At 43.9% G+C, this 26,225-nt stretch overlaps 2 protein-coding genes across 2 annotated transcripts; both read right to left on the minus strand.

The window, feature by feature from the left end:
• Positions 1–497: 497 nt before the first annotated feature.
• LOC140066031 (uncharacterized) lies at positions 498–26,225 on the minus strand. Its single transcript, XM_072113595.1, has 7 exons — positions 26,137–26,225; positions 24,099–24,203; positions 23,124–23,151; positions 16,560–16,642; positions 13,298–13,413; positions 8,022–9,043; positions 498–2,574 (listed from the first exon to the last, which is right to left on the minus strand). The coding sequence occupies exons 1-7, from the start codon at positions 26,223–26,225 to the stop codon at positions 1,615–1,617; spliced, it is 2,403 nt and encodes an 800-aa protein (XP_071969696.1). The 3' UTR covers positions 498–1,614.
• Positions 3,122–5,611, minus strand: LOC140065421 (oocyte zinc finger protein XlCOF29-like). The gene is made up of 5 exons (XM_072113043.1): positions 5,528–5,611; positions 5,096–5,176; positions 4,583–4,969; positions 4,404–4,501; positions 3,122–3,256 (listed from the first exon to the last, which is right to left on the minus strand). The coding sequence occupies exons 1-3, from the start codon at positions 5,582–5,584 to the stop codon at positions 4,745–4,747; spliced, it is 363 nt and encodes a 120-aa protein (XP_071969144.1). The 5' UTR covers positions 5,585–5,611; the 3' UTR covers positions 3,122–3,256; positions 4,404–4,501; positions 4,583–4,744.

Consider the following 26,225-nt stretch of genomic DNA (forward strand, 5'->3'; position numbering starts at 1 on the left):
CCCTTGCACTGCTCGGGAAGTGTGAACCATCTTTTTTTTTAAGGTGCACCTTTACCATATAGCATGTGACAAAATTTTATGGAATTGCTGTGGTAAATCTACTGCAAACTCCAACTAAGCACTAACAGCTTCTTTAGGTGCACATTTATTTTGTCTTATCAGATGTAATGCAGCCACAGACACACTACATGTGCAAGATCCAAAGACGCGCTTAAAAGTGCATAGTCAGACAGAAAACTGGCACAGCCAGAATAATAGACCTGAGCCAATGTGTTCTGTATGTAAACATTATATCTGTAAGTTTATACACATGTATCTATGGTATGAAATGTGTTATGTCTTTATTTTGTATAGGGAGATATCAGAAAAGTCCTGTTTTCCAATGATTACAAAACCGCTGCACAAAACTTCTCTGAGCCCCTGCACGGCTCCCTCAGGCGCATGATGAGCCGTGCCCACAGCAGGAGGCAGGCAGGAGAATGCCATGGAAGTGCCAGTTAGTTAAGTATTATTTTATGAATTATAGAGGTTTGGGGGTTGTCAACATGTATATGTAAATACAATAGCAGGTGTAGACTTGTATACAGTGCCCCCTAATTAACATGCATAAAGAAAAATTATAGGGGTTGTCCAGGTTAAGACATAAACAAGCACAAAAACAGACTACAAACTACAAAACACAAAAAAAGACTTTATACTTAACATTCACTGACGCACCCATTGTCTTGACAGTCTCCCCTCAATGCCAGGTCTCTGTTTGTTTACAGAGGCACACGGTTCAATGCAACAACTTTTGGTTGCCCGCTACACCATTAAAGGTGTTATCCGAGATTAATAACGTAGGCGTTGCTTCAGTGCCCCTGTAAACAGAGGCAAGGATCAGACGGACGGCGGGGCAGGACATCAGCAGCGATGGAGGAGGTGAATACAACTTTATTTTTTTAAAAAGCCCAGTCCAGCCCAGTAAGTTATTTATTAATCTCGGATAACCCCTTTCAATCGAATGCTGTGTCCGGCGTGCAGCAGTGGTCGAGTTGGCGTGCCCTGCCTCTGTACACAAACAGAGGCCCTGAAGAGACATGGCGCAGGACAATGGCAGCATCAGAGAAGGCAAGTATGAGTTCTTTTTTGTTTTCGGGACTCCCCTGGGAGGTTGAAGGGTTTTGTTTGAACCCAGACAGCCCCTTTAATAGTGATTGTGGAGAATATTACAGTGCAGTTGCAGGTCAGGAGATACGGCCTTGTTACAGCACATTTGGTCACAGCAAGAGCGTCCTTTGTCGTAAGCTCTGGAGGAGAATTTCTCATCTTCAGTAGATTCTCCAGAGACAGCCCAACGTCAAAGGAGCTCCCGTAGACATAACTTGTATGTCCGAGCCAGGTATTGGCTACATTTTCAGTCCCAGTTTATTCTAAGATCTTGAGGTAGGAAGATATGCAGAAGTCCTAATGTAAGCAGAAGAGTAGGGTCATGTTTGGGATCCAAATGTGTTTTCTGGATCTGATGGCACGGAGTTAGTACTATAGATTATTATCCACTTTTCTTAAATGGCCTACTTGTCCTGGGTGAGTTTTGGACAATTATGTGGTCTGAGGCTAAAAACTTTCCCAGATTCATAAAATGAATTTGACTATACTGTGAGAGGACCACTGATGGTTAATAAGATTTGATTTCCGAGCAAAACATTTCCCACAATTTGAACATGAAAATGGCTTCTCCCCCGAGTGACTTATTACATGTCGATCAAGATGTGATTTCTGGGCAAAACATTTCCCACATTTTGAACATGGATATGGCTTCTCCCCTGTGTGAATTCTTTGATGTCGAACAAGATTTGTGTTGTGTTTAAAGGATTTATCACATTGTGAACAGGAAAATGGAAAATCCTCTCTGTGACTTAGCTGATGTTTTTGAAGATCTGATTTCTGGTTAAAAAATTTCCCACATTCTGGGCATGAAAAAAGTTCTCCTGTATGACTTCTCTGGTGTCTTACAAGAGCCGTTTTCCTGCTAAAACATTTCCCACATTTTGAACATGAAAATGGCTTCTCTCCTGTGTGAATTCTCTGGTGAATAACAAGATCTGATTTCTGGTTGAAATATCTTCCACATTCTAAACATTGAAATGGTTTCTCTCCAGTGTGACTTCTTTGATGTCTTATAAGATCTGATTTTACACTAAAACATTTGCCACATTCTGCACATAAAAATGGCTTCTCCCCCGTGTGACTTCTCAGATGTACAACAAGAGCCGACTTGTAGTAGAAACATTTCCCACATTCTGAACATGGAAATTTCTTGTCTTCTGTGCAAATTTTAGAATGTCTAACAAGACAAGAACTTTGACCTTCTAAATATGGCTTAATGTTCTTGTCAGTTCCTGATGATTCGGTAGAAAGGACCCATTTAATAGGAGCAGATGACGGATCTTGTGTGAGAAGATCTGAGGATGCATCTAGGACATTGTCATGATCTTCCGATGTATCTGGTGTGATACAACCATCACCTGCTGTAACATGTGATGATATCAGATGTTCCTCTGAGCTCCTGGTGTTGTCATCTGTGGAGAGAAAAAAGGATTACAAACTATGAGCTTAAAGGGGTTGTCTGAGCCTGGGAGCAGTGCTGGATTCAGCTTCCAGCCGGACCTGACAACCATCCATCCTGCATATACAATGCTATGAATAGGGACGGGTGGGCGTGGCTGGCCACGGCCGGGCCGGAAGCAGAGTCCAGCACTGCCATGTTTGTTTACACCGCTTGACACCCGGAGGGCACTGGAAGGTAAGTACATCGTTATATTTTTAAACAGCCCCTCCCGGCCAACTTTTGTTTTTTTAATTAGTCTTGGACAACCCCTTTACCTTGTTCGTGGTAAGAAAACTGAAGATGTATCACAGAACACTTGTGTGATATCAGCAATCCGGGTACATGCAGCATTTCTTGTCTGCCCATGGTGGCTATGACTTTCCTGCTTACCATAAGGTTCTGTATTATTACTGATGTAACATCTCAGTCTCTTCCTCCGAGGTCCTGGTGAGCAGTATTCCTGACCCTCATAGCTCCCACCTTCCAGCTTTTCTTAGTCTATGTCTCCATGTTCTGTATTGTGTTATTACTCGTCTCTGCTTTATCTAGTGGTTACTACTCACCTGGGCAGTTACCTGTAGGAATCTCCTCCTTACATCGCTCATCGCCCCTCACATATGTCTCTGGGGCAGGAATATTCTTCACATCTTCATCCTGGTACACAAACTGAGAAAGAAATATTGTAAGACGTCACCAGACGATGGAGAAGTCACAGAGGAGGTTTAAAGGGTTTTTCATCATCTTGAAGCAAATCTACCATTTAAAAATAGTAAACAGATGCAGATACTCACCTATGCTCCTCTTCACCCGATCGCAACCCTATCCCATGGACTTCTTTAAGGAAAACACCAGTATAACCAGATCGTAGGTGAACCGGCGCAAGAAATAATTGACACAACAACCGACAAAAGCTTTATCAATCTCTCTACATGTACTTTAAGTCAAACAGAAATGTCTACTCTATCAAAAGGTCTTAATTTTATACCAATGCAAGATATGAACCTTTTTGACACCATCAAAACGCAAATAAATTCATCAGACTGTTAACGCTTAAGGAACATTTTTTCTCTGTAGATGAACAAGACGCCTAATGTAATGATATCTAAGACAACACAAAAAGAGATTTTGAGGATTTTACCGAACATTTCAACTTTTCAGAACAAGTCACATTGTTGCAATTAATGAGTCGTCAAAACTGACATGGATCCGGATTACAAAATTACGGACACTTCAAAACTGATCAAGACAAGAAATACGTCGTTCTACCCAATTCAAACCAAAGTATCAGTAATGGACCAGTTTCAACATGCAGTAGAAATGGATCTTTCTATGCTACAAGATAATATGAATAAAAAACACACAATCTTACCAAACAAGAGTCTGATGCTATCCTAAGTCTACAATGTAATTCACATATTATCATAAGGAAATCGGATAATGAAGGGTCTATAGTCATCCTTGACAAGGTTATATCTCCAAGAAGTGAATAGAATGTTTATAAAATCCCGGCGTGTCAACATTAAAGAAGACCACCGATGGGATTGGAATAAAGAGGAGCATAGGGCGAGTATCCGCATCTGTTTTTTTTTTTACTTTTTTTTTAACTGGTAGATTTACTTTAAGATGATAAAAAATATCTTTAATTATCATGATTACCAAATATGACCAGACGGGAGGAGTTATCTGAGACACATAGCTGCAGGTCTCTACCATAAATCCATTGTGTTTTGATTTTATTCTGTAATTCACAATCTCCAGCTCTCTCAGCTGATTGACAACTGAAACTATATCATGAAGTCTTATCTCCATCTACCTGATGATCCTGTGGGACATATTTCTCCTCTGAACACTCCTGTGGTAGAAGAAGAGGACTGGGACATCTCTCCGGTGATGTTCTCTTACGGGATCTACCTGTAGGAAACATCCAGAGACTGAATTCCTTCTTTCCATACAGATAATGAAAGGACGTGTGGATTTAGTCCTGTCTATTACCTGCTGATGTGAGGGGCTGGTGGTCCTCCATCATGATGTCCTTGTACACATCTTTGTGTCCTTCTAAATACTCCCTCTCCTCCATGGAGAAATAGACAGCCACATCCTGACACCTTATAGGAACCTGACACACACAATGATCCCGTCATCACCCAGATCCCTTCATAGCGTTACTGTATAATGTCCCAGCATTCCCAGCAGTGTCACCTCTCCAGTCAGCAGCTCCATCATCTTGTGGGTGACTTCTAGGATCTTCTGCTCATTGATGTCATCATGTATCAGGGGGTGAGGTGGAGGAGCCGGGATTGGGCTCAGGGTTCTCCCCCGTCCTTCATACACAGGGGCCTGACAGCGCCCACTAGAGGTCTTCTTCACTACTGTGTAATCCTGGTTATGGAGAGACACATTGATAAATCTCCCTCCATACATTTCCAGAATCTCTCACCTCTCCAGTCCTATCATCTGTTATTCCCATAGATAATGATGTCATGTGACCTCATCACAATCTCTCACCTCTCCAGTAATATAGAAGAGAATCTCTAGGGTGAGCTGGAAGATTCTCTCCACCCTCGTGTCTCTCTCCATTGTCTGATCCTGAAGAGGAAGAAGATAAGATAAAGTAACATCATGTAGAGAAATGCAGTTCCTGTGATGAGTAGAAGTACAATGAGGAGATGCCGGTGACTCGGTGGTGGATGTCGTGTGGTTGGGATAATAATGGATTATATAGGAGTTTCTCTATGGTGATATCAGTCTATTATTAGGCTGTAACTTTCCTATAACCATCTGCAGCACATTGCAGTCTGCACTGGTCGCGGCTTCATACAGATCTCCCTTCACCACCCACATCCCTCCTCTGTATAGTGAGCGGATACTCAGGGATGGATGAGATTCTGCTGGAAGTGAGGGGTCACTGATAAATGTCCCCGGTGACTACACACCTACCTCCACCTGCAGAGCTCCAGATATATGTGACAGGACCTGTGATGATGTCATAGTCATGTGACCAGCCCCATGTGTGGGAGGAGTCAGGCTCTGGGCTTCTGGAGAAGCTATAGGACCTGTGATGATGTCATAGTCATGTGATAAGTCACATGTGTGGGAGGAGTCAGACTCCAGGAAGTGTTGCTAGGGGCGGGGCCATGTGAGGAGAAGTTGTGTTGGTCTCTTCCTCTGTATGAAGCCTCTAGTGATATAATGGACACCGACAGAACCCAGAAGACGCATTGTAATCTCTTATTACTCTGCTCGTTGTGTGTCGTTATGATATCATTATATATTTGCCTGATTTGATTATTGTGTCTAGGAAGTACGGGTCAAATTCTATCAGTTGGATTTGACTGTAAAATAGATGTAACCCCCCTGCCAATACATGGCTGGTAGTTGTGAATAGCGCCCTCTCCAGGTTAGGAGCTGACGGAGGGAGTCATGAACCCTCTATGAAGGTTCTAGAACCTGGGCATTATGTAATAGCAGCTGTAGATTCTGCCTGAACAGGCAATAGTAAAATGGGTATAACATATTAACCAATGAGTTGGCTGTATTGTGAACTGGAGTGTGATTGGAGAGGAGCTACCACCTGACCAGGGGAGTATAAAACCCTTGTGCAGTGGGAGCACATGGTCCAGACCTCTCACTCCTTCTCAGGAGTCTGCTCTTTAGAGTCTGCCAGCAGTCCAGACCACATGGTCTGAGTGAAGAGAGAGGCAGTGTTCAGTACACCTTCAGTGCTGACACAGAACCCAATCCTAGAACCAGAGTCAGGAGACTCTAATCCAGAGCTGCAGCTTCCACAGTTTGGACACAGCTCCATCTCAATTATCCCAGGCTTCATCTACTACCAGGCTGCTGCTTTATTCCTGAGGACCACTCTCCACGGCCACTCCAGTACCAGAATCCGAATCTGCTGTTGACCATTTAGGCCAGTTGCTTGCTACCTGTTGTTCAATTGAGAACGGTGAGTTGATTTGCATGACGTGGCCTTCATCTGATCCCTGGATACGGCTGTCTACCACTACGGGCTTCCCAATCGATTACCCAGGGACTCATCCTACAGTCACTCTGGGGTTTCCCCAGGGAGAACCAGTACAGCAGCCTCTCCCTCCATATTTCTTGCGCACACCACCTGCTGGAGACCTGCCAGGCTGTAGGACAGCCCTCCGGCCCCCATACCAAGCACCGTGACACTAGCATGCCCTAGGCCGCAATTGCCTGCCACTCCGGTGTTTTGGGCCCTGGCTGCCTCCAGGCCCCAAGAAAAGGCTAGGCGCCAGTGGGCAGTGTTGCACAGGCGGTATTCCAGAGCTCTCCGGTAGGTTGCAAATCCTTTTTCCACAGCCCAGGACACAAAGAGTTTATTCTTGTAGTTTTTATTTTTAAGAAATAGTCAAACTGACCTTCAAAGCATTGGTTACACTTCAAAACACATAAGAAAAGAAAATAACAAACAATTGATAAAAAAAATGTGGACGATACGCATTTCAAGTCCGTAATGGACTCTTCCATAGCAACTGAGGTGGTATGGCAACTATAGATTCACTAAGACGCAGAGACTCCAACTGAGCAAAATCCTTCACGTCAAAGAGTTACAGCTAAAATGAGATACTGAACGTCAGGGCCCCATTCGGCCTCCAGGAGTCAGGAGACCTCTGTATGCATTGGATTGTCTGAATGAAGTCCAGGTGGAATAAAACTTTTCAGGAGTCTGAAGCGGTGAGATCCTCTATATAAATTATATCATTGATCCTCAAAGACCTGAGGGACACTGCTAGCGCCACTGTCTGGCATCATAGACATGTGAAATACAAGCAAGCGGCCACAAACAGAAGATGCTACTGTAGGAGAGAACATTTATACACTGGGAGAAGATCTTACCATGCCAAAGAAGGAACAAAGCCGGATCAAGCTGGTTGGAGAATTCATTAGGGTACAGGCAGAGATGTCAGGAAGGAGCTTGACCTGGGTGCCCTCAAGTAAAATTGGAACACGTGACCAAGATGTCCATAGAACATCCTGAGGTCCGGCAGGCCGTATATAGCCTACCGTATCCACCAGTTATAAGGTCATAAGGGGGCTGTCAGTAATTAAAATAAAGATCACCGAGATCCTAAGCAAAAGGTCATCATGGGTGCCACTTTCTGGTATTCCCTTTATCCATATATTGCTGTGGTGACCACTAATTTCCTGATCATCGAGTTGTAGAAGTAAATCCTGAAGATGCTGATGAGAGTAAGTTAAGTGAGCTTGCCCAGTGGTTGTTTTACTGCTGCTTCCAAATCCACCGCAATGAGGAGAACCTGTATTAGGTCTTTCAGACTCTCTAAATCTGACAGAGGGGACTGGGTGCCATGGCTTAAACAACCTACTTGTCCTGGGTGAGTCTTGTACTTTTGGACAATTATGTGATTTGTGGTTTCAAACTTTTCCAGATTCATAAAATGAATTTGACTATACTGTGAGAGGACCACTGATGGTTAACAAGATTTGATTTCCGAGCAAAACATTTCCCACAATGTGAACAAGAAAATGGCTTCTCTCCTGTGTGACTTATTACATGTTGATCGAGATGTGATTTCTGGGTAAAACATTTCCCACAATTCGAACATGAAAATGGCTTCTCCCCCGTGTGACTTATTAGATGTCGATCAAGATGTGATTTCTGGGTAAAACATTTCCCACATTTTGAACATGGAAATGGCTTCTCCCCTGTGTGAATTCTCTGATGTCGAACAAGATTTGTGTTGTCTTTAAAGGATTTCCCACAATGTGAGCAGGAAAATGGAAAATCCCCTCTGTGCCTTATCTGATGTTTTACAAGATCTGATTTCTGGTTAAAAGATTTCCCACATTCTGGGCATGAAAAAAGTTCTCCTGTGTGACTTCTCTGGTGTATTACAAGAGCTGGTTTCCTGCTAAAGCATTTCCCACATTTTGAACATGAAAATGGCTTCTCTCCTGTGTGAATTCTCTGGTGAATAACAAGATCTGATTTCTGGTTGAAATATCTTCCACATTCTAAACATGGAAATGGTTTCTCTCCAGTGTGACTTCTTTGATGTCTTATAAGATCTGATTTTACGCTAAAACATTTCCCACATTCTGTACATGTAAATGGCTTCTCCCCTGTGTGACTTCTCTGATGTACAACAAGAGCCGACTTGTAGTAGAAACATTTCCCACATTCTGAACATGGAAAATTCTTGTCTTCTGTGCAAATTTTAGAATGTCTAACAAGACAAGAACTTTGACCTTCTAAATATGGCTTGATATTCTTATCAGTTTCTGATGATTCAATAGAAAGGACCCATTTAATAGGAGCAGATGACGGATCTTGTGTGAGAAGATCTGAGGATGCATCTGGGATATTGTCATGATCTTGAGATGTATCTGGTGTGATACAACCATAACCTGGTGTAAAATGTGATGATATCAGATGTTCCTCTGAGCTCCAGGTATTGTCATCTGTGGGGAGAAAAAAGGATTACAAGATATAAACTTGACGTTGGTTGTGGTAAGAAAACTGTATCAGAACATTTGTATGATATCAGCAATCAGGGTACATGCAGCATTTCTTGTCTGCCCATGGTGGTGCTATGACTTTCCTGCCTACCATAACGTTATGTGAGACACTGAAGGGGTTAACTGTGGATGTCTGATATGTTTCCCCTGGGTTTTCTTATTATCTGAGGCCTTAATGCAGAAGTTGTATTTGTCCCACTGCAAACACTGTAAATCCGGGAAGAATGGCTTAAACAAGCTATTTTTGGAGCAGTTGGAATGGAATAGATTGGCAGGCTAGTAGTGGGGCAGACCATTCGACCTCCCTGTTAAGTCAGGTTTTGTGTCGTCTAGCACTTCGGACACAGGTGGTGGTAGCAGCCTAATCAGGCTGCATAAAGCTGCTGGGCAGGGCCACCATGCAAGTTTGTGCCAGTCAAGTCCACCAGTTGGCTCCCAAATGCATGACCTGATCCATCTTGTCTGGAAGTGGCTACAACCGGAGGAATGCACCCCAGCGCAGATGGTCGAGAGAGTCATACTTGATAAGTTCACCCACTCTTTACCCCCATGGACCCAGCCGTGGTTTGGACATGCCAGTCTCACAGATGCCGACCAACAAATGACCCTGGTAGAGAGATATTGGGCTACAGAGGATCATCTACTTAGCTCTTCCGGACGAAGCAGTACCGGTGACAAGGTACCAGACCATCTGGTAGTACTGCTACTACAGAAAAGGGGAACCAGGTCAGGTTGGGAGGTTGTTCCGAGGGGGCCTCGGATACACGGACATCCAAGGAGGCTCGTGGCAGAGGTCACGGCCGTATTTAGTGCTGGTGATGCCGTGAAATGAGTTGTACCGCCGCCAACTGTCCCCTGTCAGTGAAGCCAATGGACTGCAACCAACCCCGGTGAATGTTGCTGTTTGTACGGCCTGTTGTGGCAGCCGGGTTGTCACGGATTCACACCTCAAGGGTTTGAGCTCACAATCGGTGTTTGCACTGTGGAACTCCTGCTAGACTCGGGTAGCCTGGTCACTTTGGTTGATCCCGGAGTATGCGGTGGGCGTAAAGTGGGAGTGTTAGTTATACACGGGGACACTCACGATATCCCACTGCCGTCATCAACTTACATAGATCTTGTTGTACTATCATCCATGAAGTGAGGGTGGTGGGGACCCTATTATTGGTAGAGACTTACCGGTGTTCTGGGACCTCTGGAGACGATGACCCACCTTAGGTGCTATTGTGGATGAATGACATGGTGTAAGACCGACCTTGTCCCCTGATCCCTTTGAGGCCAAAGTATCCTTATCAGCAGTAGGGGTGACCCCAGGTGATGAATTTTCACCCATAGAGGTCCTAGCTGGTGAGGCCGAGGATCAAGAGGGGGTGGTCGACATGCCGGACCTTGAGATTTCCCATGATAATTTTGGGGCTGCACAGTTCCTGGACCCCACCTTATGTAAAGTACGAGAGAATGTTAAAGTGATAAATGGGGTGCTCCAAATACCAGGGGCTGACAAAATATACCCCTGAATGGTGATTGTTGGGGATCTGTTGTACAGCGTTGACTAGATTTGGGGTGAGGAGGTTGAGCAACATGTAGGTCCCCAATCTCACCATAGGGTGATGCTAGACTTGGCACATAATCATGTTCTAGGAGGTCACTTAGGTGCTGAGAAAGCCTGAAAGAGGATCCTGCAGAGATTTTACTGGCCCGGGAAGTGGGAGGATGTAAACCGGTATTGTAGCTCCTGCCACAAGTGTCAGCTAACTGCCCTTGTGTCCCACTTTAGGAGTCCTCTGGTCCCGTTATCTATCTTAGAGGTGCCGTTTGAACGTATCTCAATAAATTTGGTGTGCCCCTAAAGTAAAATCCACAAGGGGGCACCAGTATATCCTTGTTATCGTAGACTACGCTACGAGGTTTCCAGAGGCAATTCCGTTAAAAAACACATCCAAAAACATAGCTAGGAAGCTATTCCAGGTTTTCCTGAACGGTCCTCCCCATGGAAATCTTGAATGGGATCCCCTGGTCAGTCATACTGCAGGTTCAATAGCTCCACACCTCTGTATATCATCCCCAGACAGAAGGCCTGGTCGAGAGGTTCAACAAGACCTTGAAGGGGGATGCTAAAGATGGTGGTCAGCAAAGATGGGAAGGACTGGGACCGTTTGCCATGACTGGGACCGTTTGCCATTCGTGATGTACCCCAGTCTTCCACAGGTTTCTCAACCTTTGATCTGTTATATGACCGTTCCCCACGTGGGCTGCTGGATGTAGCAAAGGAGACCTGGGAACAAGAAAGGACCCACCACCAAGAAGTAGGTGAGGGCTTTCCTAGGCAAAGTGGGCTATTATCACCAATTTATTCTGACTTTGAGACAATAGCAGAACCCCTGACTGACCTGACCAAGGGTAGCGGGCCGGTGATGGTGAAGTGAAGAGGCTGAGGGGGTGTTTCAGCAACTTAAGATGGTTTTGTGCGAAGAGCCAGTACTCATACCCCTATCTTCATCAAGACCTTTGTTGTGCAGACTGACTCTAGGGTGAGGAACATCCTGTAACATTCCTTAGTCGCAAGCTCACTTCCCCTGAGAAGAACTATAGTATAGTTAAGAAGGAGTGCTTAGCGATCAAATGGGCCCTGGAATCCCTGTGATATTACTTGATTGGGTTACAAATCATTCTCCCCTCACCTGTGTCAGTCTAAAGAGAGGAATGCCAGGTTCACAAAGTGGTTCCAGAATTTCAAGCAGGGCAGGAAAGCTACATGGGAAGTCTGATGCCCTGTCTTGTACCCACTGTCTGATGGCCAAAGTTGCTGATCAGTGGGGGTCTCTGTGATGAGACCGCACAGATCACGAAAACTAGGGGTCTGATGGGGTCCCACATACCTCCATCGGAGCCCGCGTTGCTCCATGAGAGTTCTGGAGAGTCTATGGAGCTGACGCATATTGCCGAGCGCGGCGCTCGTGATCCGTGGGGGTCTCATCACTTGTATTTGTGGGAAAACACCTTTAATGCGGAGGATGTCTTAGTCCAGCTGCAAACACTGCAATTACGGGAAGTATGAACAAGTTATTTGTTGGAGCAGTTATATAAAACTCTCCTGGGTTGGGTTTATATGGAATTGATTCACAGGCTGGTAGTGGGGTGGATCATTCCAGCTCCCATGTTTGGCTTTGTCCGTCTGTTTTTGGAACTTTTCTTTGCTTCTCTGCTGGTCAGATGTATCTTAGTGGTTTTTCTTATTGGTACATGTGGCGTTTGGTCTTTAGCGAATTTGCAACTTTTTAAAAACGCTTTAAAAAGTTGCAAAAAAGTCTCCATAAGTTGCAATCGGTTCTAAGCTAATTACTATGCCTGGTCAGCGGCAGCAGGAGATTTGCACCAAAGCTTGTGTTTTTTTTTTGCGACTTTTTTTAAAAATCACAACTTTTACATCTAAATTCAGGTTATAATTCTGGGAACACGGCAGAGAACTAGACAATGCTGAACTTTGAAACGGAGACAAGAAATGTCGCAAATGAGCACATGGACCCAAGAAAAGTCTCAAAAATTAAAGAAAAAGGCAAGCCAAAAGTTTGATACATGTGTCCCTTTGTCTCCATGTTGTCAGGATCAGTGGTAGTGGATCCTCTGTACCACTATGGACGATGATGCAAGCCAACACCTAGTACCGGAGTCTAAGTGGTACTTGGTTTTCACCAGAGCCCGCCGCAAACTGGACTTGTTGTGGCGTGGTACCACCAGGTTGTTCCACTGGCGGCGGTCAAGGCGAAGTACAGAATAGTAAGGAAAACTCGTGGTCGGGGATAGGCAGGAGGTCAAGACAAGCAGTACAGGATCAGAGTCAATAAAGGAACCAGAGTCACAACAGGATTTCACAATGCAAGCACAGGGCATCAGACAAAGCTTTCTCTAGGTCTGTGAGGCACAAAGATCCGGCAGAGAACACAGGAAGGGGCTGGCTATTAAACAACGCAATGGCAATGAGCGGCATACTTCCCCTTTAAATTGTAAAGAGCTGGCGTGCACGCCCTAAGAGCCGTGGGAGGCACCACTGGAACCCGGCGAGGTGAGTGAAGCAGAGGGGCAGATGGAGGCACATGGGTGCGCCTGTGACCCGAGACATGGGTCGCAGGGACACCCGTGACACGTTTTGTTTTGTGTTATCAATCCTCTGTGCTTTATCTAGTGGTTACTACTCACCTGGGCAGTTACCTGTAGGAATCTCCTCCTTACATCGCTCATCGCCCCTCACATATGTCTCTGGAGCAGGAATATTCTTCACATCTTCATCCTGATACACAAACTGAGGAACAAATATTGTAAGAAGTCACAAAGAAGGTTTAAAGAAAATCTATAATTTGAAAAGACCGCCGACAGTGGTCTTCTTTAATGTTGCCTCGCTGGGATCACCTGAAAAAGAATTTTACAATTAGCATCCCGGAGCGTGGGGACAAGATGTCCGGCACTCTGGGCTGCTAATTATACATGTTGGAGAGGAAGATGACGTCACGAAAGAGACGTGAATAATTAGCTGCCTGGAGTGCCAGCCATCTTGTCCCCATGGTCCAGGCTGCTACTTAGAAGATTCTTTTTTAGGTGATTTACAGTAATGCCCCGCATCGGCCCACTTCCGGCCAGCCGTGCCCTCCGCTCGACTGGTGCCCCCCCCCACTGCCGCAGAGGTCCTGGTAAATATGCCTCAAAATGGTCAATGGTAAATATTTTAAAAAATGGAATAAACTCCCCAGATCAACAACTGAAAATATATCATGAAGTCTTATCTCCATCTACCTGATGATCCTGTGGGACATATTTCTCCTCTGAACAATCCTGTGGTAGAAGAAGAGGACTGGGACATCTCTCCGGTGATGTTCTCTTACTGGATCTACCTGTAGGAAACACATCCAGAGACTGAATTCCTTCTTTCCATACAGATAATGAAAGGACGTGTGGATTTAGTCCTGTCTATTACCTGCTGATGTGAGGGGCTGGTGGTCCTCCATCATGACGTCCTTGTACACATCTTTGTGTCCTTCTAAATACTCCCACTCCTCCATGGAGAAATAGACAGCCACATCCTGACACCTTATAGGAACCTGACACACACAATGATCCCGTCATCACCCAGATCCCTTCATAGCGTTACTGTATAATGTCCCAGCATTCCCAGCAGTGTCACCTCTCCAGTCAGCAGCTCCATCATCTTGTGGGTGACTTCTAGGATCTTCTGCTCATTGATGTCATCATGTATCAGGGGGTGAGGTGGAGGAGCCGGGATTGGGCTCAGGGTTCTCCCCCGTCCTTCATACACAGGGGCCTGACAGCGCCCACTAGAGGTCTTCTTCACTACTGTGTAATCCTGGTTATGGAGAGACACATTGATAAATCTCCCTCCATACATTTCCAGAATCTCTCACCTCTCCAGTCCTATCATCTGTTATTCCCATAGATAATGATGTCATGTGACCTCATCACAATCTCTCACCTCTCCAGTAATATAGAAGAGAATCTCTAGGGTGAGCTGGAATATTCTCTCCACCCTCGTGTCTCTCTCCATTGTCTGATCCTGAATAGAAAGAAGATAAGGTAAAGTAACATTATGTAGAGAAATGCAGTTCCTGTAATGAGTAGAAGTACAATGAGGAGATGCCGGTGACTCGGTGGTGGATGTCGTGTGGTTGGGATAATAATGGATTATATAGGAGTTTCTCTATGATGATATCAGTCTATTATTAGGCTGTAACTTTCCTATAACCATCTGCAGCACATTGCAGTCTGCACTGGTCGCGGCTTCATACAGATCTCCCTTCACCACCCACATCCCTCCTCTGTATAGTGAGCGCATACTCAGGGATGGATGAGATTCTGCTGGAAGTGAGGGGTCACTGATAAATGTCCCCGGTGACTACACACCTACCTCCTCCTGCAGAGCTCCAGATATATGTGACAGGACCTGTGATGATGTCATAGTCATGTGATCAGCCCACGTGTGGGAGGAGTCAAGCTTCAGGAAGTGTTCCTAGGGGCGGGGTCATGTGAGGAGAAGTTGTGACCAGCGCTGAGACTTGTGTTGGTCTTTTCCTCTGTATGAAGCCTCTAGTGATATAATGGACACTGACAGAACCCAGAAGACGCATTGTAATCTCTTATTACTCTGCTCGTTGTGTATCGTGATGATATCATTATAATTTTCCTGATTTGATTATTGTGTATAGTAGAGAGAAATAGAAAAGAACAAATCGCTATCATGTGCAGACTATTGGCTAACAGATCGATGGTTGTCCGTAGTGGACGGTCGTCTTGGAACGGGTCAAATTCTATCAGTTGGATTTGACTGGACGGTATTCCGGAGCTCTCTGGTTGTAAATCCTTTTTCCACAGCCCAGGACACATAGGGGCACATTTACTTACCCGGTCCGGAGGAGTTCCTGAAAGTGCATTGTCCGACGTCACTAACATCGTGCACCTGATTTCCTGAATGTGTTGCTTTCCCGGTCAGGTCCGCCGGAGTTCACCATCTTCCCCTCGGTGAACGTAAGTGCATTGTCTTGCAACCCAATTTTTAAGTTAAATCCCGCACTTTGTCCAAATCTGTCGGATCGTCCAACGATTTGTGTCAGGACCTCGGTCCCCTCAAAAATGGACTATGTGACCAAGATGTCCATAGAACATCCTGAGGTCCGGCAGGCCGTATATAGTCTACCGTGTCCACCAGTTATAATGTCATAAGGGGGCAGTCAGTAATTAAAATAAAGATCACAGAGATCCTAAGCAAAAGGTCATCATGGGTGCCACTTTCTGGTATCCCCTTTATCCACACGTTGCTGTGGTGACCACTGATTTCCTGATCATCAAGTTGTAGAAGTAAATCCTGGAAATGCTCATGAGAGGAAGTTAGTGGTCATTTTACTTCTTCATCCAAATCCCCTGTGGTGATGAGAACCTGTATTAGGTCTTTCATACTCTCGAAATTTGACAGTGGGGCGTGGGTGCCAGGAGGTGGAGGATTCCTGGTGGGTCACTATGCTGCTTGAGTAGACCTACTATGCACTGTGGCCATTAGATCCTCTGGGGTCTCAATACTGGGTGTATTGTCCCGTATAAGCTGCTGGGTACAAATTACACTTACACTACATATCAGTAGAAAAAAGTGAAAAACAAAAAGCCAGCTCAACCCAACCTTCGATTCACTCTAGGCTGCACGTCTCACAGACACCTCCCAGTGCACGAAACAGGTTCCATCTATAGCCGTCTGGTAAAAAAGAAAAAATACGAACCAGCACAACAAAAGGTGGTCCACGGCTGTGTTTATGCCAAAACAATGTCTTCTTTATTAAATAAAAATGCTGAAAGACTTGTTAACGCGTTTCGAGGATAAACGTCTTAATCATAACCTGCACACGCTTGCTACAAGCTCACCTTATAACTGGAACAGCTGAGCGGACCAAGGAAGGGGTCTCACTCATCGGCCTCCCGGCCATGTGACTTAGAAGACCTGGGGAGGGACCTCAAAGCCCCGGTCTCCAAGTCACATGACTCGGAGAACTGGGGAAGGATATGAGTAAATTATAAATTTATGACCCAAAGTGTAAACCCATATGGTAAACAATTACAATGAACATACTCATACCAAAAAGGTAAAGACCTAATAACCTGGACCAACTAATGCGAGACACGACCCAGGGATTGTATGCACTGCAATCTCAGAAGAAAAAGTTGGGGTGATGTAATGTATACCTTAAGTAACCTGAACATCTATCTTGACACACCCGCTATCCAGCTAATATGTAAGTATAAGATCTAGCCTCTTGTTCAGACCCTGCGGTGCCCTACTTTCCATTACAAAAGGTTTCTCGGTGAGAAGCTTTCATTGGGCGCATGACTTTTTCTATTCCTGTTCATTTAAAGTGGCGAGTTGATTTGTTGTGAAAGTCCCTAAAATATCTCGACTCTGCCGAAATACCAATTCCATCTTTTGTAATGTCAGACAAATGGCGTCTGATTCTGACCTTTAAAGGGCCTGTAGTGTGTCCTATGTATTGTTTACGACACTCAGAACATTCTATTAACCCCTACGGGACTCGGCCTCTTTTGGCCTTAAGGACGCGCTCCCATTTTTCAAATCTGGCCTGTGTCACTATAAGTGGTTATAGCTTTGGAACGCTATGAGATATCCAGGGGATTTTGAGATTGTTTTCTCGTGACACATTGTACTTCAAATTAGTTTAAAAATTTGGATGAAATCTTTTGCGTTTAGTTATGAAAAAAAACAAAAATTGGGAAAAATTTGGAAAAATTCTTTATTTTCAATGTTCTAAATTCTCTACTTTTGATGCAGATAGTCATAGCACCCAAATTAATTCATAACTTACATTTCCCAAATGTCTGCTTTAGGTTGGCATGGTTTTTTAAGATTCCACATATTTTACTAGAATGCTATGAGGCTCAGAATTTAGGTATCATTTTTCACATTTTTTGTAAAATCACCAAAACCTGTATTTAGATGGACCTGCTCTACTTCTAATTGACACTGAGAGGCCTAAATAATAGCTAGACTCATAAATTACCCCATTGTGGAAACTACACCCCTCAACGTATGAAAAACCACTTTTAAGAAGTTTGTTAACCCTTTAGGTGTTTTATAGGGGTTAAAACAAAATGGAGGTGCAGTCTCCAAATTGTAATATTTTTTCACAATACACTCATTTTGGGTGGAAAATTAAACATTTACAATGGATTAAATGAAAAAAGGCTCCACAAAGTTTGATACCCAATTTCTCCCGAGTACACGGATACCCTACATGTGGTGGTATCCTGATGTATGGGCGCACGGCCGGGCAGAGAAGGGAAGGAGGCGCCATCCATATCAGATTTGCTATGTCACATTGTACAGGCTATAATTTTTTTCTTTGTTTAATGTGGACCTATAGGGGCTTATTTCTTTTGCCACATGAGATGCACTTTTCTGGTACGTAATCTTGGGGAATCTATAGGCTAATTGGTGAGATTTTATTAACTCTTTGTTGGTGGAGGAAATGAAAATCATCAATTTTTGGGAATGTTTTTTTTTTGTCCGTTGACCATACCATGAAAATAGTATATTATTTTTATTCTATGGGTCGCCACGATTACGAAAAGACCTCATTTATATAGATTTTTTATTTTTTCCCATTTTTACTGGATAAAAAGTAATTTGGCAAAAATGTTGTTAATTTTAGCATCACCGTCTTTCATATGCATAACTTTTTTATTTTTCGCCTCACAAATCTGGTTAAGGGCTTATTTTTTGCGAGAAGGATTGTTCTTTTAAGTGGTCTTATTTTAGAGTGCATAACATTTTTTAAATTACTTTTTATAGCATTTTTTATAGGGTATTAATTGAAAATTATCTTTTTTTTGGAGTTTTTTTGGGTTGTTTTTTTTACTTTGCGGATCTAATAACGATTCTGTTTTATTATGCAGATTGTTACGGACGCAGGGGTACCAAATATGTGGGGGTTTTGTGTATTTTATTCAATTGTACTGAATAAAAACCAATTTGGAGAAAATCTTATTCATTTTAGCATCACCATCTTTTTGTATGCATAACTTTTTTATTTTTTGGCTGACAAATCTGGTTAGGGGCCTATTTTTTGCGAGAAGAGTTGTTCTTTTTAGTGGGCTTATTTTAGAGTGCATAAAATTTTGTAAATCACTTTTTAGAGCATTTTTTATAGGGTATTAATTAAAAATGATCTTTTTTCGGAACGTTTTTGCGGGTTTTTTCCTCTGGCGTTTACCGTGCGGGTCCAGTAATGATTCTGTTTTATTATACAGATTGTTACGGACGCGGCAATACCAAATATGCGGGGGGTTTTGCGTTTTTGTGGTTTTTATACTTTATTAAGTGTTTTTATGGGAAAGTGACATTTTAGGGGCTTATATTTTAATGTATTTATTTTTTATTTATTATAATGTGTAGTGTTTAGTGCTTTTCACTTTTTTTACTTATACTTACTTGAACTTGAACCAGTGATGCTCTGATCACTGGTTCAAGTTCAATACACTGCTCTACAATACTATTTTATTGTGGAGCAGTGTAAACTGTCTGAGCATGCTTGCGCATGCTCAGGCACTTTACAGTCAGACCCGGAAGGGGTCTGGCTGCCATGGAAACCGGGCAGCTCCAGGGCACATGCCAGTCCTCGGAGCTGCCCAGAAGTGGATCAGATCCCCCGGGGGATCCGATCCACAACGCAAACACCCTTACACGCCGCGGTCATGCTTGACCGCGGCGTGTAAGGGGTTAACACCCGCGATCGGAGTCGGCTCCGATCGCGGGTGTTAGCGCAGGCTGTCAGCTGTGATAGACAGCTGGCAGCCGCTGCTTCTGGTGCCGGCTCCGTTCGTGAGCCGATGCCAGAAGCAGGACGTTATAGCACGTCCCCGTGCGCTTAACATGTAGCCACGGGGACGTACTATAACGTCCTGGTGCGCCTAGGGGTTAAGTAAATAGCGTTACAAGTGTTACAGTAAGAGGTAAGATTTAATAGGGTGGTTGACGTTGGTGACACAAGAGGTGAAATTCTCTCCTACTGAAATGTATGCACATGCTTTGTTTAGCCAGGAGTGATTTTAAATATGTCTATTGAAAAGGCTCGGTGATAACACGCTACCCAAAGTTGGGGCTTTCTTAGCTACACATTTAACTCCTCCATCTAAAACTCTGGAAAGAGATTGATCTTGTAACAAAATAGGAATGTATTTGTGTAGTATTCTGGAAATAGCTCTAAATTGTCTGCTGTAAGCTGTTGAAAAAAAGCTATAGGAGAATGCTGAGTTATAATGTCATCACATTTATTTTCACTAACACTAGATATCTCACTTGTTCTTTCCTTACCTACCAAAAACGCATGTTGTCCTGTATGTTTAATTCTGTGCTCTGCTTCACTCACAAATTTTCCATAGCCCCGTTCATATAATCTCTCTTTAAACTTTTACTTTTTTTTACTACTTTTTCATATTTTTTTTAAAAAAAGGTTACATTTTTTCTACCATTATTTCAGATCCTTCAGGGTAATTGAACCCTGCAGGGTCCGATTGCTAATACTATATACTGAAGAACCACGAGGAGTCGTCCCGTTCTAGAAGGCGCTGTCACACTCAGAGAATAGACTGGGATGGTATATCCATAAAAGCAATTTTAATAAAAAGTAAAGGGTAAAACACTACGCGTTTTGGCTCCGGGCTGGGATAGTATATCCATAAAAGCAATTTTAATAAAAAGTAAAAGGGTAAAACACTACGCGTTTCGGCTCCGGGCTGGAGCCTTCGTCAGGTGGATAATTACATACATATGTAATTATCCACCTGACGAAGGCTCCAGCCCGGAGCCGAAACGCGTAGTGTTTTACCCTTTTACTTTTTATTAATATTGCTTTTATGGATATACCATACATACCATACATACATAAATACCATACATACCATACATACATAAATACCATACATACCATACATACATATGTAATTATCCACCTGACGAAGGCTCCAGCCCGGAGCCGAAACGCGTAGTGTTTTACCCTTTACTTTTTATTAAAATTGCTTTTATGGATATACCATCCCAGTCTATTCTCTGAGTGTGACAGCGCCTTCTAGAACGGGTCCCGTCGGCAGCAGTCCCTCAATCTATTTTATGACATGCTCTATTTTTCACTGAACCAGGTGAGAGACATTCTATTATATATTTTCCTTATCAAACAATACACTTGAATCCTTTGCGCTTTTTGTCTCCCCCTCCTATTGGCCACGTTGATGCATACCTGTGGATCCCCACATTAACGCATCTAACGCCAGCCCTCCATTTGTTAATACTATATACTGCAATCATAGGCAGGATTTCAACTTGCTTCTTAACTCTAATTAATTCTTAGCTCTGAGAAGATTATTAAAGACCTGACAGATAGCCTTATGTTTTAATATTGACTAGAGAAGTGGTTTGCATGGACTGATCTTTGTATGTGAACCAGGGGGCCCACATTTTAATGCATGTATCATGTTTCCTATCCGACCAACTAGTGAGTTCCTCCAACCGGCACATTTGGTCCACTTTGTTGAGCCACTCAGGAATTGTTGGGAGTGTCTTACTCAGCCAGTATATAGGAATAAGTAGTTTTGCTGCTTGTATTAAAGCTGTGGCTAGGTTCCTTTATGAAGGGGACCAAGTTTTGCTGGGTAACCAAAGTAGAACACTTGCTGGAGAGAGAAGCAAAGCCTGCGAAGTAATCTGATTTGTTATTTTAGCGACGTCCTTCCAAAATTTCTGAATTCCTGGACAGGACCAGAATATGTGTAAATGTGAACCATTAGGCGCGTCACACCTCCAACATCTGCTGGCTATTAGAGATCATTGCACATGGCAAGCCTACAAGTCTCAATGAGACTGTAGGCTTCCATGCCAACCGATCGCCGCCCTCCGATGACGTCACAGGGGGCAGCGATTGGCCATCCAAGATGGCAGCGCCCATGTAACGGTAAGTTAGGTGCCACGATATAGTTCGTCCTCAGTCGCGAAGGTGTTAATGTTATTGTTTTTATGCCAGAAGGGCTGGTCTGAGTATTTCAGAAACTGCTGATCTACTGGGATTTTCACGCACAACCATCTCTAGGGTTTACAGAGAATGGTCCGAAAAAGAAAAAACATCCAGTGAGCGGCAGTTCTGTGGGCGGAAATGCCTTGTTGATGCCAGAGGTCAGAGGAGAATGGGCAGACTGGTTTGAGCTGATAGAAAGGCAACAGTGACTCAAATCGCCACCCGTTACAACCAAGGTAGGCAGAAGAGCATCTCTGAACGCACAGTACATCGAACTTTGAGGCAGATGGGCTACAGCAGCAGAAGACCACACCGGATGCCACTCCTTTCAGCTAAGAACAGGAAATTGAGGCTACAATTTGCACAAGCTCATCGAAATTGGACAGTAGAAGATTGGAAAAATGTTGCCTGGTCTGATGAGTCTCGATTTCTGCTGCGACATTCGGATGGTAGGGTCAGAATTGGGCGTCAACAACATGAAAGCATGGATCCATCCTGCCTTGTATCAACGGTTCAGGCTGGTGGTGGTGGTGTCATGGTGTGGGGAATATTTTCTTGGCACTCTTTGGGCCCCTTGGTACAACGCCACAGGCTACCTGAGTATTGTTGCTGCCCATGTCCATCCCTTTATGAGCACAATGTACCCTGTAACATCTGATGGCTACTTTCAGCAGGATAATGCGCCATGTCATAAAGCTGGAATCATCTCAGACTGGTTTCTTGAACATGACAATGAGGTCACTGGACTCAAATGGCCTCCACAGTCACCAGATCTCAATCCAATAGAGCATCTTTGGGATGTGGTGGAACGGGAGATTCGCATCATGAATGTGCAGCCGACAAATCTGCGGCAACTGTGTGATGCCATCATGTCAATATGGAGCAAAATCTCTGAGGAGCTTCCAGCACCTTGTTGTATCTATGCCACAAAGAATTGAGGCAGTTCTGAAGGCAAAACGGGGTCCAACCCGTTACTAGCATGGTGTACCTAATAAAGTGGCCGGTGAGTGTATATTCTAAGACTATGTACAAATGCTATCTATATAAGTACATATTTAGATGCTCGTTTAGATTCTGTATAGGTCCATATTTTGCGCAGATACATACATAGATACTTCTATATAACAGTATAAACAATCATTAAAACACAATGGGGCATGAATGAGAAAAAACACAATGGGGCAGATTTATTAACGCCGTCTGAAAGCCAGAATATTCCTAGTTGCCCATGGCAACCGATCACAGCTCATCTTTCATTTTACCAGTGCTCATGAATATTTTAAAGGGGAGCTGTGATTGGTTGCCATTGGCAACTAGAAATATTCTGACTTTCAGACAGCTTCATAAAGGTGCCCCAATATGTTAAAAAAAGGGCTATGATTGTTAGCTTGTATGCGATGTTAGTGCAGAAAGTTGAGATCATGCATATTTGTTGGAGTTATAAAAGTACTTACATTCGCAGTCAAAAAGCTTGTGAGTGAGCTGGAACAAATATATAAAAATATGTATAAATGAATCATGGTTTTGTAACTTATGGTATATATTAAAACAAGAGGCCATGCACATTTGTTGGGTTATAAGATACTGTCAGTTGCATAAGCTAATACATGGGGCGCATGTGTGTGCGCCGATTTATATGAACGGCGCAGGAGTCTGAGATTAGACGCCGGCACGTGCGCAGCAGCATCTCAGGCTCCTGCATGGCAGGGTAGTGCGCTTGCCTATCATGTCAGGCGTTCCTGTTGCCAAGGACTGGAGCCGTGGGTGGCGCATGCACGATCGTAGTACGTCCAGGATTTGGCAGCGTCTCCGGAGTCATGGGGCGAGCTGGGGACTGGCGCATGCGTTGTGCGTATTGCTCTATTATAAGAATATAGGAGAGCTAAGCGAGCGCTTGGAGGGAGGTGAAATAGAACGCTGTAACGCTTAGATGAGATGGCCTCTACAGCAGTGAATTTAGGAAGATTGGACATATGTACAAATGACAATTAAATATATAAAATTATGGAACACACATCGATCAAATGATGTCAGAAAACACATTAAATTAACCCAAAACCAAACCCGTATAAGGCATTGGTAGCCGTATAAAAAAAAGTATACTAGAAGTAATGGATAAATGCTAACTATATGGATATTATTGAGACCGGCTGAGACTAAACAGTGTAATTTATAAATCCAGTACATTTCTCGCTGTTTGAGAACTTTGTACTTTTGTGGAGTGGAAGACGTGATGTGTTCTATGGGGGTGATGCTGAAATGGTTGTAGTCGCACTCATGATGTGTCGAGGCATGACGGGACTGTGAAGTGGAAAGCCATTTTCGATATAACTTCTATGTTTGTTTAGTCTCTCTCTGAGGGGGCGAATGGTACGGCCAATATACTGGAGTTTACAGGTACACTCCAAAAGGTACTGTATATAATGTACTTGAAACTGCAGTTCATGAATGATTCGATGTTGAACGATTCTTGGGTTGTGTTTCCTGTGAGAAATGGTCTCGCAGCATTTACAGCGGGCTCGACTAGATCTAAACTGTTTTGGGAAAGAGGGACATGAAAGACTTTTTGGTGTATGCTCTTGGGCGACTGGGTGGCAAAATATTTTTTTAGGGTTTTGGATCTCCTGAAAATGAGTTTGAGGTGGCTTGGAATGATATTGCTGAGATCAGGATCGTGAAGTAGGATTTTCCAATGTTTGTTTGCTTTTTTGATATAAGTCTTAGTCATAATGGTGTGGTAAATGGCAAGGTGTAGGAACAATGCAAAATGATCTGTTATGTTACTGGTGAAATCCAGGCTACACGTATTGTTGTTGATTTCTTTAATACATTCTTGGGCTTCATCTTTTGCACCTTTCCAGATAATGAGTATATCACCTATATAACATTTGAAAAGTATACATTTATGAGATGAGTTATTGAGTATAAGTGTTTAGGACAGAGGTCCAGAAACCCAGGATGTATTCTACTGACTCTATTAGTAGTTAGGTATGCTTGAGGATGCCCATAGTAGGAGGAAGGCGGAGCTTGTATGCCACGGGGTTTATGCAACTAATCACCTCAAAAGGACCTATATATAGATTTAATATACTCCGACATAGAAACAGTCTGTGGAACAAAACGAGGATACACTCAACCTCTGGGAGGAGAGGCACCTGGCAGACAGCTAGAGCATCAAACAGTCCAAATGGCATCAGAAGGTACTCGAAATGTCCATCACAAGTGTTAAATGTTGTCTTCCATTCGTCACCCTTGCGAATCCGGATGAGATTGTAGGCCCCACAAAGATCCAGCTTGGAGAACACCTTCTAACCGCGTAGATGGTCAAAGAGCTCCGTGATCAACTGCAGGGGTGTAGCGGTTCTTAACCTTGACCTTTTTAAGCCTGCGGTAGTCTATGCAAGGACGGAGGGAGCCGTCCTTCTTAGTCATGAAAAAGAAGCCTTTGCCAGCAGGAGAGGAGGATTTTTTGTATGAAGCCTCTCTGCAGGTTCTCTTTAATATACTCCGACATAGAAAGAGTCTGTGGAACAGAAAGAGGATACACTCGACCTCTTAGAGGAGAGGCACCTGGCAGGAAATCTACAGGACAATCATAGGGCAGTGGGGTGGCAAAGTCTCTGCTTGTGTTTTGGAAAAAACATTGACAAAGTAACATGTAGGCAGACCTGCCAAGTGCCTTGGAGTCAGGGAGGAAGCCTGGACAGGTAGAGGTACCACCATGCAGCAGGACTGACATTCTAGTCTCCAATGAAGGTCTTCCAGTTAAGGACCGGTGTGTGGAGTTGCAGCCATGGGAGACCCAGCAAGAGAGACGAGGTGGAGCGTGGCAGCACGTAAAAGGACAGTTTTTCCTCCTCCGATTTGCAGAGAAACAGGCTCAGTGTGGTACTGGACCGGATCGGACAGGATTTGTCCGCTGACTGAGGATATGACAAGAGGCTTATCCAGAAGAACCACCGGAATATGATCCTGGAAGAAAAGAGCGGCATCCACAAAGTTCCCTGCAGAACCAGAGTCCAAGAAAGCTGAACATGAATTGGAGTGCAGGAACTGAAGCTAAGGAGAACAGGAATAGTCAGGCGTGAAGAAGCTGTGTTCACACCTAGGGACGCTTATCCCAAAAACCCTAGATGCTGGCGTTTCCCGGACGCTGGGGATGGATTGGACAAGCACCAATGATGTATTTAGGCACAGTACAGGCAAAGATTCTCCTGATTCTCTCTGGAGCATTCCTGGGAGGATAGTCTGGCTCTGTCCTCCTGCATAGGCATAGATTGTACGAACAGAGGCTAGTGCGGCTTTTGGAAGGCAGGAGCCAGGCGAGGTACATGTCAGTGACAGACTTGGGGAAGCTCGTAACGCAATTCCTCGGCACGTTCTATAAACCACGTCAATCCAAGTGGCTAAGGTGATGAGACCACTCATGGTGGACGGCAGGTCACGAGAAATCAATGCGTCCTTTACTTGAGAAGAGAGTCCTTTCTTAAAGGTCGCTGACAAAGCTGCATCATTCCAGGAGAGTTGAGAAGCCAGAATGCAGAACTGAACTGCAT

Source organism: Engystomops pustulosus, chromosome 6, assembly GCF_040894005.1.
Source record: "Engystomops pustulosus chromosome 6, aEngPut4.maternal, whole genome shotgun sequence".
Classification (NCBI taxonomy): domain Eukaryota; kingdom Metazoa; phylum Chordata; class Amphibia; order Anura; family Leptodactylidae; genus Engystomops; species Engystomops pustulosus.